Below are 18,055 nucleotides of genomic sequence, written 5' to 3'. Positions count from 1 at the left end.
TGCCAAGTATGTGGAGTATGGGGAGGATGAGGTCAGGGAGTAGTCAGGTAGGAGGGAGAGGTGGTCGGAGAGCCAGGCCCTGCACTCACCGTGGTAGATGAATATACTGGAGACCCCTGTTCCAGTCCCAGAGATTTGCCAGAGCCCCTGGGGCACAGTGGAGACGGTGGGGACAAACTGGATGGGTCCCTCAGGGAGATTCAGGCAGCTCAACGAGGAACTGGAGGAAGGCACTGCAAGAGACAAAGGCAGTGAGGTGGGATCTTGCATAGCACCTGTGTTTGTGATTCTGCTTTTGCTTATTTGATTAATGTCTGACTTCCCTAAAGGGCCCTAATTTCCCTAAGAGCAGTAGCTGTTTCTGTCCTGCCCTGATGGCATTCTTAGCACCTAGCAGAGCAGCTGGCACAGAGAAGGAGCTCCATGAAGAACTGATGAATGAATGAGGCTGGCAGGTGAATGCCCTAATTGGTGGAGATTCCCTCCTAATCCTTGCACGGATGTGTTTCCTTCCGAGGCATGTTCTCTGCCAGGGATTGAACTGATGGGGGCCCCAAGGATGAAACTGGCTGGGGCAGAGGTGAGTGACACTGATAGGGTCGGGGAGAGGGGAGGTCCAGTTCCTGGCAGTCCCTGCCTTGGTGTCAATTCCTTATCCACCTCCCAAGAGGGAGAAAGCCCACCCTCTCCAAGCCCCCTAACATACTGGGCATCTGATTGGTTTCCTCTAGGCGCATCCGGCCGGAGGCTGGCTCCTGGTTGAACAGAGTAGACAGTGGCAGGCAGGGCAGGGTGGAGGAGTTGCTCACTGGTCCCACCAGGAAACTGCCAGTCACCACAGCTGGGGGCTCAGCTGTGAGGAAGGGGGCTGTGTTAGAGGCTGGATGCTTGGAGGGGCCTTCCTGGGATGGGGAGGGCCCCAGAGTGGCGTGAATCTCTCTCCTGACAGAGGAAATGCTTGTCATCCTCTCAGCCCTGGCTGCAGCTGTGTTGATCAGCAACTGCTCTGTGCCAGGCAGCCCCCCAGTCCTCTCCCTGTGACTTGGCTCTGAGAGCTTTGCTGAGCAGGACCCTAGGGCTTCCACACGGAGAGCTCGGGCAGAATAGAACCTATGAACAGGCTGTTAGCTCCAAGGCCCTACCACCTTCCACAAACAGTCGTGAGCCCTTCAGGGGACCCTAAGAGGCCCCAAGCTCTCAGGCTCTGCCCAAAGAAGGGCAGGGGCTGTACCATGCACCATCCCCAACTGACTTGGGCCAGGAGTTCAATCTCTTCCATCCTCTCCCCAAGTTATCCACCCCTCCGAACCCTAGCCCACCTGCCCTGCTCACCTGGCTTCCAGTGCTTCAGGTCTGCCGGAAGCTCCTCTGGGAAGGCTGCAGAGAGAACATATGGTCAGCTGCCCCAGGGAGAGGATGTCCCAAGCCAGGAGAGGCTCAGGACTCCAGCAGGCCATATGGCCTTAACTTCCAGGTTGGGAAGTGGTCTTGTACGTCCCTTTACCTCCCCTTCCTCTAACCATTCCAACCCCAGCTCCTTGGCTTGAACCCAAATCCCATCTCAAACCACCCCAGGCAGTGCAGCAGCAGAAGAGACCTAGCCACAAATGGGGACACAACACGGGTTTTAACTAAAAAACAAAATAGAACAAAGCAAAGCAACCTGCTATTGAGTCCCTTCCTAGCTGTGTGCCTTTGCAATGCAGCTTCTCTGAACCTTTGATCTCACATCTATGAAATGGGGGTGGTGGTTCCTACATTGCAGGAGTATGCCAGAAATCCGTGAGTGAGTATCAAGCACTCACATCAACAGATTAAAAACCCATATATCCCTTAGCAAGGGTCTGCTTAAACAAATTATGGTTCATCTACCCAAGAAAACACCACATGGCCTTAAAATAAAGGATGCTGAAGTACACAAGGGGAAGTGTAAATCTGCAATTTACACTTGAAATGTACATTGAAATGTACCAAAAATATAAAGAATGAGTGGGTGGATGGATAGAGGGATGGACAGATGGATAGAGATGTGATGAGATGAATAAAACCCAACATTAATTGTAGAATCAAAGTGGTACATGGTGGGTATATGGACCTTCATAGTACCATTCTTTCACCTTTTCTGTATCTTGAAAACATTTTTTTCTTTTTTGAAACAGAGTCTAGCTCTGTTGCCCAGGCTGGAGTGCAGTGGCGCAATCTTGGCTCACTGCAACCTCTGCCTCTTGGGTTCAAGTGATTATCTTGCCGTCACCTCTCCAGTAGCTGGGATTACAGGCGTTTGCCACTATGCCTGGCTAATTTTTGTATTTTTAGTAGAGATGGGGTTTCGCTATGCTGGCCAGGCTGGTCTCAAACTCCTGACCTCAGGTGATCTGCCTGCCTTGGCCTCCCAAAGGGCTGGGATTACAGATGTGAGCCACTGTGGCCGACTGAAAACTTTCATGATAAAATCTTGGGGGGAAATATTTATCAAATGAAAACATAAAGAAGAAAAACAAAGAAAATAAAGAAACTGCTAAAGATAGGACCATGTCCTCTCCCTCAATAATATGGAATGTGACCTCCCAGACATAGTAAATGAAGAAAGCGAAGTACAGAATAGTGTAAATAAAATGTGGCCATTTGCATGGAAAATTAAAGCAAATACAAGAGCTTGTTTTATTTTTGACAAGGCAAGAAGGAAGCTGGTCACATAGGTTGACTAAGATAGCAAAACTGAGAGAACTATAGAACAGAAGTGGGAGGGAGATTTTTTTTTTTTTTCACTGAATATTCTTTTTGTTGTTGTTGTTTGAGACAGAGTCTCACTCTGTCATCCAGGCTGGAGTGCAGTGGCGTGATCTTGGCTCACTGCAACCTCTGCTTCCTAGGTTCAAGCGATTCTCCTGCCTCAGCCTCCTGAGTAGCTGGGATTACAGGCATGCACCACCACACCCGGCTAATTTTTGTACTTTTTGGTTTCACCATGTTGGCCAGGCAGGTGTCAAACTCCTGACCTCAAGTGATCCACCCCCCTTGGTCTCCCAAACTGCTGGGATTACAGGCGTGAGCCACCGCGCCCAGCCTTCACTGAATATTCTTTGCACTTTTAAAATTCTTATACCCTGTGTGCGATTCACCCGTTTTAAAAATAAATAAATAGATACAGGGCTTACCCATAGTCAGACCCATAGTAAGTACTCAGTTAACTGTTACACCCATTTTGCAGGTGTTTTCATTCAACAGCTATCTATTGAGTCGCTACTGCATACCAGGCACTGCACTAGATGCTGAGGAAGCAGTCATGAGCAAGAAAGACGAGGTCCCTGTGCTCACAGTGGCAGAGCAAGGCATAAAATATGTCCAGATGGTAATGAGCGCTAAACTGCAAGGAAAAAGACACACAAGGTGAGAATAACTGAGCTAATCTACAGGGAAGAGTGGTCAGAGAAGGGTTCCAGGAGAAGGTGACAGTTTAGCCAAGACCAGAAAGATTCAAAGGAGTCAGCCATGGGAAGAACTGGGGGAAGAGCATTTCAGGTAGAGACTATAGCAAATGCCAAGGCCCTGAGGCTTGAAAGGGCACATGGGTTACAGGAGTGGAGAAGCTGGTGGTGGCTGAAGTGTGGCGGCTCATAGTGGATTTGGAGAGGGAGGAAGGGCCATGCAGGCCTTGTGGCATGTATTTTGTAGCCATTGGAGGGTTATCAGGGCCATGAAATAATCAGATGTACATTTTAAAGCTCCTGTCGGCTTTTAAAGCACCTCCCAGCCAGGCAGGACTTAGCGAGGGAAGCAAGCTGGAGCCACAGCAGGCTTTGGAGTCAAGGAAAGGCCAGGTCTCAAGCAATTCTAGGTTGGATCAGGGAGGGGCTCACTCACGTCTTTTCTGACTTTTCTGCCCAACTTCTGCTGGCATCTCCATACTGTCACCGATCACTTCATCTGGTCCTATGTGCTCTACTTTGAGAAAAACCAGAGACCAACTCACACAATCAGTGGAAGCCCAAGGTGAGTGTCTATTGTCCCCACCTTGGGGAGAGGGGTCTGACTGCCCATAAATGAATGGTCATCAAGTATTAGGGCGCCCCCCAAGGAAGAAGTCAGGAAATGCAGGCTGAGCCAAGACCTGCCCCCCCACCACCCCCACAAACTTACTGAAAATGTCTTTGCTCAGGCCCTCCAGCTGGGAGTCCTGGAACACATACTGGTCCAGTTCCGCTGCCCAGACAAGGAAAAGTGCAGTCAATCAACAAGGTCTCACTGAAGGCCTACTGTGTGCCAGGCCTTGGGCTGGAGACCCTCTGGGCCTGGCACACAGTGGGGGCTCAAGAAATGTTTGTTGAATGAATGAATGATCAAACAAATGAATGAACACTGACGCTCCAGGGGCTCTTAATCTAATTGAAAAGGTGAGGTATGTATCCATGAAAACTTATCTACTGCTGCAAAGAAGAGCAAGGCGGAATGGTAGAGTTACTGCAGGATTTGAGTTCAAATTCCACCTCTACTCTCCACTAGCCCTACTAGCTGTGCAATCTCGTGTTAGCTACTTAACCACTCTGGGCTTCCATTTCCTCATCTGTGTAAGATGAATAAATAATGCCTATTACCCGGGGATCGATGGTGATAATTAGAGGTTCTACATCTAGAGCATCCAACACAGTAGCTGGTATACAGTAGGCACTCAATAAATAGTGGTAACTATATAAAGGGGTACATGGCTTGGAGCCTTTGGAATATAGGCACCATGACACGAGGTCCGAGAAAAAAAGTGTATAGTGGGATGGGGCAATCTGGGAAGGCTTCCTGGAGGGAGGGATCCTGGAACCAGGCCTTGAAAGATGGGGCAGAGTCTGGGAGAAGGAGAAAAGATAGCTTTTTGGGTCATAGTGACAGAGTCTGGAAAGATGTTCAGAGTATGTTTAGGAAACCCTGAGAGATAGGTGACGGTGGTAGAAGTTTCATGCTGGGGAAAGTCAGAACTTGATTTTATAAGCAATGGAGAGCCACAGAAGGCTTCTGAGCTGAGGAATGGAAAGATGGCCATAATGAAGGTGATGAAAATGAAGACGATAATAATGATGGTGATAATAATGATGATGGTGGTTGTGGGGTAGTACCTAACATCTATTGAATGCTTACTCTGCGCAAATTCCTTTTCTAAATGCTTTACACATTGTGACTTACTCAGTCTTACAACCATCCCATGATGGTGAGTGTGAATATTATCTCCCTTTTACACATTTGGAAGCTAAGGTCATATTTCAGGATGCTGCAAAAGAATACTTGCCCAGGCCTGGGCTTCACCTTCCAGAAGCAGAGAGAAAACCCACAGACTTGAGAAGCAGACTTGGGTGAAGCTGCCTGTTATGATTTGAATATTTGTCTTCTCCAAAACTCATGTATAAATGTAATCCCCTATGTGGCAGTATTGAGAGGTGGGGCCCTTAAGAGGTGATTGGGGCTCTTCCCTCATGAATGGGTCAATTCGTTCATGGATTAGTGGATAAACAGTTTAATAAACTGGGTTGTCATGGGAGTAAGACTAGTGGTTTTATGAGAAGAGGAAGAGAGACTATCACACCAAAACCTCTTGCCTCGTGATGCCCCACACTGCCTCGGGACTCTGCAGAGAGTCCTCACCAGCAAGAAGGCGCTCAGCAGATGCAGCCCCTAACGTTGGACTTCTCAGCCTCCATAACTGTTAAGAAATAATTTTTTTCTTTATAAATTACTCAATGTCAGGTATGTTGTTTTAAGCAACAGAAAATGGACTAACACACTGCCTCACCTACTTGCTGAGACAGCTTCCACTGCCTGTGGAGATGCCCCTAAGGGTGGGGGGGGGAGACAAATACTACGACATGCCCAAATCCTTAATGACTGCCTCCAGTTGTGAGGAAATGTGAATGTCCTCAGCCCCAATCACTTCTGCTTCCCCCATGTAAATCCCCAGGAGGGGAAGGAAACCATCAAGGTCTCAGTTCTGTAATTTCTGAAACATGAACAATTACTAGTCTCCTCCATTTTCTTCTTTGTATGATTTTCAATAAATTGTGCTCTGGGGAAATATTGGCCACATTTGGATCAAGCACAGAAGTGCTGAATGCTGCAGATCCTGGGTGGCCAGGAAAAGGACCACTAGGAAGAGTTTTGCAGGTTGTTCACTGCACAAGGGTGCCCCAAGCCAACAGGGAAAATGGGGGCAGGAATCCAGTTTGCACTTTGCTAGCCAAGCAGTTACTTCCTAGTAGGGGCTGCATCCTCCAGAATAGGACCACTTTTTTCTGTTTCAACAGAGGCTCTGTATGAGGTGGTGGTGATGCTGACGAGAGGGAATTCTCTATCCCACTTATCTCTCCCAAAAAACAAACCACTAGCAGCAACACCACCACCACCTCTTCCCAAGAGTCCTGCCCTTGTCTGAAAGCTGTAGCTCGGGCCGGGCGCAGTGGCTCACGCCTGTAATCCCAGCACTTTGGGAGGCCGAGGCGGGAGGATCACGAGGTCAGAAGATCGAGACCACCCTGGCTAACACGGTGAAACCCCGTCTCTACTAAAAATACAAAAAATTAGCCGGGTGTGCTGGCGGGCGCCAGTAGTCCCAGCTACTCGGGAGGCTGTGGCAGGAGAATGGCGTGAACCCAGGAGGCGGAGCTTGCAGTGAGCCGAGATTGCGCCTCTGCACTCCCGTCTGGGTGACAGAGCGAGACTCCATCCCCCTCCCCCCCAAAAGAAAAAAAAAAGCTGTAGCTCTTCTTAAAGCTGCAAATTGACTTCTTTGCTTAAGCCTTAGCAAATCTTCCAACCCCAGACACTTTCTTTTTTGTGGTTAAAAATGGGGACTTTGAAATGAGAAAGACCTAGGTTAGAATTTCAGATCTGCACATTACTACTTCTAAAGAAAACTTCGGTAGGTCGTTTCACCTCTCTAAACCTCAATTTCCTCATTTGTAAAAGACAGAAACTAACAATATGTATTTCCTTTGTTGTTGTAAGGATTCCAGACGATAATATATGGCCAGCAATGAGCATACTATGAGTATCCAGTAAATGCTAGTTATTACAAATACTAGAGTAGCTTGGCTAAGGAGCTGGGAGGAAAAGGGAAAGAGGCGTATGGTATGGGCTTTGTAGGAAGGATAGACAGAAGAACAAGAAGCGGAAATGGGTATAGACATGGAGGTGGAGGATGTAAACATGAGATTTTTGTTTTCTTGGTGGTCATTATTGAAGGGACCTATTTCTCCCACTGGACTCCATCTCCCCGCTCTTCCCTGGAGTCTCCGTTCTTCCAGCCGTTGCTCCGCATCACCCTTGCAATGATTTCTGTGGGAGGGGCCTGACGTGGCTCATGATGAATGGGTGATATTGACAAGTGACAGCAAAGAACCCTTGCCCTTGATTGTTCTTTTCTGGGCTCAGGTGCTTCCTCACCGATATTGGCATAAGCCTCCCTGGTCTCTTCATCGCCTTCCATGTCACACAACAGCCTGCTGAACTGGTCACAGTTGATGGTGTCCGTGTCGGGTTCTGGGAGGAAAAGTCCCTTGGATGAAGCAGGGAATTTCTGGGAAGAGGGCTGGTGGGGAAGGAGGGAGAGGCCGGGCGGGGCTAGGAGACCATGCCTATCTGCAGAGAGCGTCCCACAGGCGTGGGAGCTGTCCGTGGTGCTGACGGGAGCACAGGGGCCAGAACTTCCCTTGATTGCCGTCTGTACAGCAAGCTGAGGGGTGGGTGATACCGGAAGAGACCAGAGGGAGGAGGGCCCACCTGAGTAGAGCTCAATCTCTTCTTCTCCAGCCAGGTCCATCTGGTCATAGATGTGGTAGAGGCACAGGGGGTCAGCATCGCTGTTGAGAAGCTCCAGGTAGCTGCCTTCTAGGGGCCCCAACTCCATGGTGGCACACTGTGAGCTGCCTGGGAGGGAAGACATGCTCAGTCACCTCACAGGGTGTTGGAAAGAGGCAGAGGATTGACACCTACAACAACTCCCAGCTGGTGAGGGCTGGGGATGCGAGGAGTGAATAAAAGTGGTCATTCAGCACCTCTTATATGCTCAGGGTGGTGGAGAGAGGAAGCCACATTCCCTTCCTCCAAGGAACTTACAAACATATGAGAAGATACCCAGGAGGTAGAAGAGGGCACTAGGAAGTGTAGATTCCATCAATCTCACACAAGAGAGTCAGGAGACCTGTCCCACATTTGGCAATGCCATGAGTGGTAACAGCTAAGATTTATAAAGCAACTCCTATATGCCAAGCACATGAGCTGTCACTTTTAATACTCATATTAGCAACTATGTAAGGAACGTACTATTATTATCCTGACTTTGCATATGAGAAAACCGAGGCTCAGAGAGGTGAAGTGATTTATGTAAGGAAACCCACGTCCGAGTGGAACCAGGATTTGAACCCAGACAGTCTGACTGAAGGCCCTGCATTTAACTGCAATATTCTACTGCTTTGGGTGGACTTGAGCAAGTCTCTGCTCCTTTCTGTGCCTCAGTTTCCTAATATGTAAACTGAAGGAGTCTGAGCAGATTCTAAGATTTCCTCATTGTTTGAAGGGCATATTAAATACTTTTAACACTATTTCATTTAATCTTTAAACAATCCCAGATGTGGATACCTCAAATATCCTGACATGATCATTATACAATCTATGCATGTAATAAATACTCACATGTACCCCATAAATATGTATAATATTATGTATTAATAAAATAAAAGAAAACAAGAAAAACCAGATACATCCACATAAAAACATGTACGTGAATGTTAGTAAAAGGATAATTCATAATAGCCAAAATATTAAAACAGCCCAAATATCCATCAAAAAATAAATGGATAAACAAAATGTTGCTTATCTATACAATAACGTATTCTGCCATTAAAGGGAGAAAGCATTGATACATGCTGGAACATGGATGAACCTTAAAAATATATGCTAAGTGAAGAAGCTAGACACAAAGGGTCACATATTGTATGATTCTACTTATCTGAAATGTCCAGAACAGGCAAATCCATAGAGACAGAAAGTAGAAGAGGCAGGACATGGTGGCTCATGCCTGAAATCCCAGCACTTTGGGAGGCTGAGACGGGAGAATTGCTTGTGCCCAGGTGTTCAATACCAGCCTGGGCAACATAGCAAAAGCCTATCTCTATTAATTTTGTTTTTAAGTAAAGAATATTAGTGGTTGCCTAGGGCTTAGTGGAGAGGGATTTTGGAAGAAAATGGGGAACAACTGCTGATGGGTATGGAGTTTCTTTAGGGGGTGATGAAATGTTCTAAAATTGACTGTGGGGATGGGAGATGGTCGCAGAACTCTCTGAGTATTCCCAAAAGACCATTGAAGTGTACTTTTTTTTTTTTTTTTTTTGAGATGGAGTCTCTGTCACCCAGGCTGGAGTGCAGGGGTGCAATCTTGGCTCACTGCAACCTCTGCCTCCCAGGTTCAAGCGATTCTCCTGCCTCAGCCTCCCGAGCAGCTGGGATTATAGGCACCCCACCACCACCACACCCAGCTAATTTTTGCATATTTAGTAGAGACAGGGTTTCACCATGTTGGCCAGGCTGCTGTCAAACTCCTGACCTCAAGTGATCCGCCTGTCTCCTCAGCCTCCCAAAGTGCTGGGATTACAGGCATGAACTGTACTTTTTAAGTGGGCAAATTGTATGATATGTGAATTACATCTCAATAAAGCTGTTAAAACCTAGGAAGTAAGCATTATTGTCTCTATTGGCAGATGAAGAACTTGAGACTCAGAGAGGACAAGCAACTTCCTCAAGATCATGCAGCTCTTGCTGGGGAAAACCTAGCTGAAGGCTCATCTGTGTGACTCCAAGGCCCCTGCCCTGATCCCTGGTTCAGGTCCATGTTTCCATGGTATATTCATTTCCCAGGGCTGCTGAAACAAGGTACCAGCATCCAGGTAACTCAGAACAATAACACTTATTCTCTCATGGTTCTGGAGGCCAGAAGTTGAAATCAGGGTGTCAGCAGGGCCACGCTCCCTCCAGAGGCTCTAGGCTCTAGGGGAGAACACTTCCTCGCCTCCTCTAGCTGCTGTGAACTATTGGTGATCCCTGACTTGTGGTCTTGTGGCTGTGTCACTCTAAACTCAGCTTTAGTGGCCACATCACCCATTCCTCATGTCTCAAGTCTCCTCTTTCTCTTATAAAGACACTTGTCATTGGATTTAGGACCCACCTAGATAATCCAGGATGATGTCATTTCAAGATCCTTAATTCTTTTTTTTTTTTTTCCCCTTCTTTTGAGACAGAGGCTTGCTCTGTTTCCCAGGCTAGAGTGCAGTGGTGCTATCTCGGCTCGCTGCAACCTCCACCTCCCGGTTCAAGTGATTCTCCTGCCTCTGTCTCCTGAGTAGCTGGGATTACAGGTGCTCACCACCATGATCAGCTAATTTTTGTATTTTTCGTAGAAATGGGGTTTTGCCGTGTTAACCAGGCTGGTCTTAAACTCCTGACCTCAGGTGATCCTCCAATCTCAGCCTCCCAAAGTGCTGGGATTACAGGAGTGAGCCACTGCACCCAGCCCCTTAACTTAATTCTATCTGCGAAGACCCTTTTCCCAAATAAAGTCACACTGAGAGGTTCCAGGGATTTGATATGGACATATATTTTGGGGGGGCCACGTTTCAACCCACCACACATGACATGCAGATGAAGGCTGGAAGGAAACAGAGGGAGCTTCCTGGAGGAGGTAAGAGGAGAGCTGGCCTTGAAGCTGGAGGACCAGAGGGAGCCTCCTACTGTCCTATTCTGGGCCCAGAAGAGAATAAATTGAAGGGTAAACTCATGAGAAAACACACACGCAAGTCGCCACCCCATTCCAGAGACTCATTTTCTTTTTTTTTTTTTTTTTGAGATGGACTCTCGCTCTGTCTCCCAGGCTGGAGTGCAGTGGCATAATCTCGGCTCACTGCAACCTCCGCCTCCCGGGTTCATGCCATTCTCCTGCCTCAGCCTCCCGAGTAGCTGGGACTAAGGCATCCACCATCACGCCTGGCTAATTTTTTTTTTTTTTTTTTTTTTTTTTTGTATTTTTAGTAGAGACGGGGTTTCACCATGTTAGCCAGGATGGCCTCAATCTCCTGACCTCGTGATCCACCCACCTCGGCCTCCCAAAGTTGTGGGATTACAGGCATGAGCCACTGCGCCTGGCCTTTTTTTTTTTGAGACGGACTCTCACTCTGTCGCCCAGGCTGGAGTGCAGTGACGCAATCTTTGCTCACTGCAACCTCTGCCTCCCGGGTTCAAGCAATTCTCCTGACTCAACCTCCCAAGTAGCTGGCACTACAGGCGCCTGGCACCATGCCCGGCTAATTTTTTTATTTTTAGTAGAGACAGGGTTTTGCCATGTTGGTCAGGCTGGTCTCGAACTCCTGACCTCAGGTGATCCGCCCACTTTGGCCTCCCAAAGTGCTGGGATTACAGGTGTGAGCCACCATACCCAGCCCAGAGACCCATTTTCTTTCACTCATCCACAGCTTTCACTGCCTGTGGAGAGGCTCAGCATAGACTCTGGATGTCACAGAGAATGATCTTTCCAGTCCAAGCTGGGGCACTGGCTGAGGCCGCTTGTTCATGACGGTTGAGTGGGGGCTGCAGGAATCCAAACATAACCGGCTTGCAGCGAGGTCCCAGCCAGCCGTGACTAGAGGAAGCAGAACTGAAAGATGGGGCCACAACCCTTTTCCTGGAGCGAGGCCAAAGCTGGGAGGTGGTTGGGGGGTGGGACGCTCCACCTCTCCCAGCCCCTTGGTCAGGGACACAGGCACGAAATCTATTCTCTCAGAGCAGTAAGAGAAGACTCCTTTGCCCCAACTCCTGCCTGCTGCCCGCCTCCCATTCCACCCATGCTCTTTATTGAGAACCTACATTGCAGCACGCTGCCTCCTCTTTGAGGCAGTGTGATCTCGTGACAAGAGCTCCAGATGGACCCTAGCAACTCCATGAATGAGTTGTGTGACTTTGGACTTTGGGCAAGTTACCCAGATTCAGTTTTCTCACAGCATCGGGTCTGCCAGGGACCTTCAAGCTTGACCTCTTTCCTTCACTCTGCAGATGACAAGACTGAGACCCTGGGAAGGACATGACTTGCACAAGACCCCGTAGACTGCCGGTGGCTGCCCCTGCACCTGCTCCCCCACTCCCCCCTCCCCCCGCCAAGACCCCCAGGCTGGTGCTCTTTCCTCCCAATCAAAATGTTCCCAATCAAATGATCACCCTTGTCCTATCTAGGCCCAAGCATAGAGACACAGGTCGTATCACAGACGGGGGATAGTGAGAGGGACCGCAGGGAGGAGCCTGGAGACATTTAGCCCACCCCACTTATTGATGAGCTCCACTTCAAACTCTGGATGACATTGCCATGTGGTTAAGCACACAGTCAGATAAATACATTGAGAAGGGAAAGAAGGCAAGTATTGTGAGCTTTGGGGTAAAATTTACCAACTTTGAGACTACCTCTGCCTACTAACACACTGCCACCTAGGCAAGTTCATTTTTTAAACCACTTAGAGCCTCAGTTTCCTTATCCATAAAATGGGGATAATAATAATTGGCAACTCACAAGGGTGAGGGGAGTTAAGTTGCATGGAGCCCTTAGAAAGGGGACTGGCAATCAGTAAGTGCTGAATGAACAGAAGTTTTAAGGCAGCACAACTTCTACATGGTGAGTACAATATGTGTGATGGCCATCATTATTATTAGATTGCTTCTTACCTCTGTGAGAGTGACAAAGGGACACTTTCCCTTCCATTTCTTCCGAGGTCAAACTTTGTGAAGCTGAGCTTTCTGCTCTTTTCCATAAGGGGACCCTGCAGACTTAATAGGAACAAGAAAGCCCCCACAGGCCAGGAATGGTGGCTCACATCTGTAGAAATTCCAGGAATTTGAGACAGCCTGGACAACATGGCGAAACCCTCTCTCTACAAATAACACAAAACTTAGCTGGGTGTGGTGGTGTGTGTCTGTAGTCCCAGCTACTCAGGAGGCTGAGGTGGGAAGATCGCCTGAGCCTGGGGAGGTTGAGGCTGCAGTGAACTGAGATTGCACCACTGAACTCCAGCCTGGGTGATAGAGCCAGACTGTGTCTCAAAAAAAAAAAAAAAAAAAAAAAAAAAAAAAAAAAAGGCCCCCACAGCCAGCAGGGCAGCTTGGATGGTCTGACCATGCCCCCTATCACCACCACTGAGAAGTTGCCTGGGCAAAAAGTCACCAGAGGTCCTAAGATCTGTGTCACTGGCTCAACCTGGACAAGAAGAAATCCACTCCCAGAAACCCCCAATACACATTTCAGCCCCCCCACTTCCTGCTTCCCTAAGACCGAAGCCTGCACCTTAAGCACTTCCTTTTGGGTGTGGATTTGCAGCTCACAATGGACTTCTGCCTCCATCCCCCATAGCTGAGTTCCCAAAAAGCTCTGGGGAGAAGGCAGGGTAGAGTGTTATGCCCATGTGAGCTTGGAGGAGGTTCACACGCCTCAGTGAAATGGCTTGTCCAAGGTCACGTGGTTTGGGAGCTTGCTTCTGAATTCTGGCTGCGATGCCTTAGCCAAGTCACTTGACCTCTCTGAGCATCAGTTTTCCCAACATTAGATCTGGACAATGAAGATCGCCTTGCAGCCCAGCACTTTGGGAGGCCGAGGCAGGCGGATCACTTGAGGTCAGGAGTTTGAGACCAGCCTGGGCAACATGGTGAAATCCTGTCTCTACTAAAAATACAAAATTAGCCAGGCATGGTGGTGCGCTCCTGTAATCCCAGCTGCTTGGGAGGCTGAGGCAGGAGAATTACTTGAACCTGGGAAGCAGAGGCTGCAGTAAGCCAAGATCGCGCCACTGCACTGCAGGCTGGGCAACAAAATGAGACACCATCTCAACAACAACAACAAAAAAGATTGTCCTACAGGATCATCAGAAGGCCAAGGGGGGTTCTGTGTGGGGTGCCAGCTACATGGGAAGCCCACAGTCAAAGGAAACCCATTACATTAGGGAGTGTCAAAGCTAAAACTCAGGCCCAAGACTCTAGGTTTCACCACAACGCCACAGCTGCCTCCCAGTCACACCAACATCTACTTGAATCTTGGCATGGGACCGTCCTCTATCCCCAGACCCAAGTTTCCAATGTCTATAGACGCTTAGAAAGTGCTTCAAAGGCCCCTTCGTTGGATTTTTTCTCCAACCCACAATGCCAGAGCAGGGTGGAGGGAAAAGATGGCCCTGATCATCCCATGGCAGAGAGAGCCCTTCAGCAATCCCTGAGGGCAGGGATCGCATCGCTCAAGCTCACCTCCTCCCAGCTCTCAGCATGTTTCTGCACATGGCAGCCTCTCTTCATCCGTGGCAAAGATGCAGAACTAGAATTCACAGTGCCCAGCAAGTGCCAGGTACCAAATGACATGACTCGTAGGTGTTATCCCATTTGGTCTAACTTACACATCAGCTATTTGTATTCCTGTTTCTCAGATGAAGAGACAGGCTCAGAGAGATTAGTGAGCTGAGATTTGAACCCAACTACCCATCTCCAAAGCCTCAGCCCACTCTACAGCCTTTTTGAATGGCTCTTGGCCCCCCACCACCCCGGCGAGGAAAGGCGTGGGTGGCAAGACAATTTCTCCTTTTGAGGAGCCATCTGGGGGCAGGGCAGAGGTGTGGTCTGTGTCTTTCTGGTAAATTTGCAGTATTTTTAGAAGGTCCTCTTTGAAACTGTGCTTCCCCCTGGGCCACCACCTTCCACATCCAACTCGAGAAAATATTCCTGATCTTTTTGCCATCAAAAGTCCTTTTTAGGGTTCATTTTCATCCCCACTTCACACTGCTGAAGGATTTGAAAGACTAAGTATAGACACTAAACGGATGTCTGAAATAACAATTCATTTCTCTCTCCCCCGAGGGAAATCAAGTGTTGCCGGAATGTTCTAACTCAGACCTAAACAAGCTGGAGATCAGTGCATGCAGCTCTTCTGTGCATAGCATAATGTTCCATCTCAGCTGGTGGGAGATGAATGGGAGCTCAGATGGTGAGCTTTGGGGTGAAATTTCCCAACTTTGAGATTATCCCTACCTACCAACACACTACAATCTGGGCAAGTTCATTTTTTAAACCACTTGGAGCCTCAGTTTCCTTATCTGTAAAGTGGAGAATAATAATAATTGGCAACTCATAGGGTTAGGGGAGTTAAGTTGCATGGAGCCCTTAGAAAGGGGACTGGCGACCAGTAAGTGCTGAATGAACAGTAGCTTAAGGCGGCACAGCTTCTGCATGGTGAGTACAATATGTGTGATGGCCGTTTTTATTATTTGCTTCTTACCTCTGTGACAGTGACCAGGGAAGATTTCTTTGTGTCTGAACCTGTGCTAGATGCCTTGCATTTACTATTCTGTTTCAACTGTTAATGGCAACTCTGGGAGATTTGTGTTATTATACCCATTTTACAGATGCAGGGGCTGAGATCATGTCCAGTTCATTAGATTATTTTCTTTCCGGAGGAGGAGAGTCTATCTTTGAGGGTCTAAGGAGGCACTGCAAGGGAGAAGAAGACTCTTTTGCTATCCCTAAAAGCCTCCAGCACTGCTCTGAACTGTGATTAAAGAGCATGAGAAGGAAGCCAGTGGTGGTGGCTCATGCCTGTAATCCCAGCACTTTGGGAGGCCGAGGCTGGCGGATTACTTGAGGTCAGGAGTTCAAGACCGGCCTGACCAACATGGTGAAACCCTATCTCTACAAAAACACAAAAATTAGCTGAGCTTGGTGATGGGTGCCTGTAATCCCAGCTACTCCGGAGGCTGAGGCAGGAAAATTGCTTGAACCCAGGACGCGGAGGTTGCAGTGAGCCGAGATTGCGCCACTGCACTCCAGCCTGGGCGACGAGCAAGACTCTGTCTCAGAGGAAAAAAAAAAAAAAAAGAACACAAGAAGGAATACTTCCCTACACTTGCCCGTGAACTTCTCCTCCTGAGGAATAATGGGAAGACCTCTGAACTGTGTGCCTAGTTTTGAGTTTCTGCTCTGCCTTTAATCCTCAGTACATTACCTTAGCCCTCCGAGCTTCCGTTTCAATGAGTGTGGGAACCCCTTCAATTGAGTCTTTTTGAGATTCTGATTACTCATTGCCTGGCAGTCTTCTCCTTTTCCTTTCACCCAAGGCCCCCCACCTCAACACCAAGTTGCTCCCCAACCTCATGACAAGCTGCTTCCGGGGGCCAGATGATGTTGAGAAGTCAGGGGCCTAGGAATGCCTATCTACCACGACCAGACCCCAAACAGCTTCTTTGTGGGCATAATAGCTCAAATGAGTTCTCCTTTTGCTCGAGCACCCTGTAGTACTCCCAGATAAACACTAAGACTTAAACATCTCTCACTTTTCCCCTCTAAAGCTGTAAAACAATGATTTACTGAGCACCCCATAAGAAAGTCGCCGAGCTCAGTTCCTTACAGGCCCCAAAGAGGTTTGCCACGCAGTCCCTGCCAAAGAGGCTTGCAATGTAGACCCAGATGATATTTTAGGAGAGAGACAAAACATCATAATAGCATAGTGGTTAAGGGTGCAGGCTCTGGGTTCAAATCTCAGTTCCACACTAGCTGTGTGACCTTGCAAACGTTACTCAGCCTCTCTGAGTCACAGAATCGACTGCATTTTATTGGCACAGTGCTTACTTCACTGGGTTGTTGTGACTTGCCTAAAGTGACTTAGCCAGTAAGTGGTACTAAGATGTACACTCCAAAAATAAAACAGCAAGGTGTCCTTTGATACTGTACAACTGGCAAAAGTTAGAAATCTGGGAAATGCCAAGTGTTAGTTACACAGGGTTTGTGGGAATGTAGATGGATGGAGCTGCTCTGGAGAACGACCTGGCATCATGTAGAATATCTAAGGATATGTAGATTCTACAACCTGGCAATTCAGCTCTTGGGTCTATACATTCCGAAGAAATTCTCCCATAACTCCCCAGGAGAACCTATCTGAGGATGGTTACTGCTGTGTTATTTGTGTTGACAGAGGGTTAGAGGTCACCTAGGTGTCCATCACTGGGGGTGTGGACAGGTGAAAAGTAACCACTGAACTCCATAGAGAACAAGGTCCATGATTAGAAGCAAAGACCAAATGCATCAGAAGCAAGGCAAGTAGATCTTAATAACATAGTATGGAATGCAAAAGTAAGACACTGTGGCCGGGCGCGGTGGCTCACACCTGTAATTCCAGCACTTTGGGAGGCTGAGGCAGGTGGATCACTTGAGGTCAGAAGTTTGAGAGCAGCCTAGCCAACACGGTAAAAACCCATCTCTACTAAAAATAGAAAAATCAGCCTGGGTGACAGAGTGAGACTCCATCTAAAAAAAAAAAAAAAAAAAAGGCAAAACACGTTTTATAAGAGCACATATAAACAGAAGGATACACCTGAAATGCATTAGAATGGGCACCCGGTATGGGAAATAGGGACATTAATGAAGAGAAATCCCTCATGTGAACCAAGGATCTTAGTGTACTATGACCTGGGCTGGGCTGGGCAGTTAATTGAAGGTTTAAAGGTCCAAGTGTTGAAAAGAAGGAGGCTTCTGGTTGGGCGCGGTGGTTCACACCTGTAATCCCAGCACTTTGGGAGGCTGAGGCAGGTGGATCACCTGAGGTCAGGAGTTCGAGACCAGCCTGTCCAACATGGCGAAACCCCGTCGCTACTAAAAATACACAAATTAGCCCGGTGTGGTGGCGGGCGCTTGTAGTCCCAGCTACTGGGGAGGCTGAGGCAGGAGAATCACTTGAACCTGGGAGGCGGAGGTTGCAGTGAACCGAGATCAAGCCACTGCACTCCAGCCTGGGCAACAAAGAGAGACTCTGTCTCAAAAAAAAAAAAAAAAGAAAAGAAAAAAAAGAAAAAAAAGAAAAAAAAAGAAAAGAAAGAGGCTTCATGGGGTGGGGTCGATACCTGTGTGGCTCACCAACAATAGGGCCTGTACAGAGCCTGGTACCTATAGATGCTCACAAAGAAAGAAACCTCTGCTCTTGCCACCCCATAGGCTGTCTGGGGATGGCTTGATTTGTACC

At 48.1% G+C, this 18,055-nt stretch overlaps 2 protein-coding genes across 56 annotated transcripts in view; one reads left to right on the top strand and one right to left on the bottom strand.

The window, feature by feature from the left end:
* Window positions 1-18,055, bottom strand: part of CIITA (class II major histocompatibility complex transactivator) — a 62,030-nt gene that overhangs the window by 22,178 nt on the left and 21,797 nt on the right. For 19 of the 50 annotated variants that reach the window (XR_013412415.1, XR_013412420.1, XR_013412418.1 and 16 more), the window contains 7 exons: window positions 7,759-7,905; window positions 7,423-7,518; window positions 4,141-4,203; window positions 3,865-3,942; window positions 1,333-1,377; window positions 707-853; window positions 90-233 (listed from right to left, as the gene is read on the bottom strand). Coding sequence is in view for 43 of the 50 variants with exons in the window: in XM_028841294.2 (XP_028697127.2) it covers window positions 90-233; window positions 707-853; window positions 1,333-1,377; window positions 3,865-3,942; window positions 4,141-4,203; window positions 7,423-7,518; window positions 7,759-7,905 (720 nt within the window). In the remaining 7 variants the exon portion in view is untranslated. Of the gene's footprint in view, window positions 1-89; window positions 234-706; window positions 854-1,332; window positions 1,378-3,864; window positions 3,946-4,140; window positions 4,204-7,422; window positions 7,519-7,758; window positions 7,906-18,055 lie in introns of all 50 variants that reach the window. The other 31 variants (XR_013412413.1, XR_013412414.1, XR_013412417.1 and 28 more) reach the window with 5 other exon arrangements.
* Window positions 1-18,055, top strand: part of DEXI (Dexi homolog) — a 67,698-nt gene that overhangs the window by 38,171 nt on the left and 11,472 nt on the right. For 3 of the 6 annotated variants that reach the window (XM_077983280.1, XM_077983281.1, XM_077983277.1), the window contains one exon: window positions 9,735-9,906. Coding sequence is in view for 1 of the 6 variants with exons in the window: in XM_077983276.1 (XP_077839402.1) it covers window positions 9,735-9,827 (93 nt within the window). In the remaining 5 variants the exon portion in view is untranslated. Of the gene's footprint in view, window positions 1-9,734; window positions 9,921-18,055 lie in introns of all 6 variants that reach the window. The other 3 variants (XM_077983278.1, XM_077983276.1, XM_077983279.1) reach the window with 1 other exon arrangement.

Source organism: Macaca mulatta, chromosome 20 (genome assembly GCF_049350105.2).
Source record: "Macaca mulatta isolate MMU2019108-1 chromosome 20, T2T-MMU8v2.0, whole genome shotgun sequence".
In the NCBI taxonomy this organism is placed as follows: domain Eukaryota; kingdom Metazoa; phylum Chordata; class Mammalia; order Primates; family Cercopithecidae; genus Macaca; species Macaca mulatta.
The sequence above is the reverse complement of the archived record's forward strand: the minus strand, read 5'-3'. Positions and strand labels throughout refer to the sequence as shown.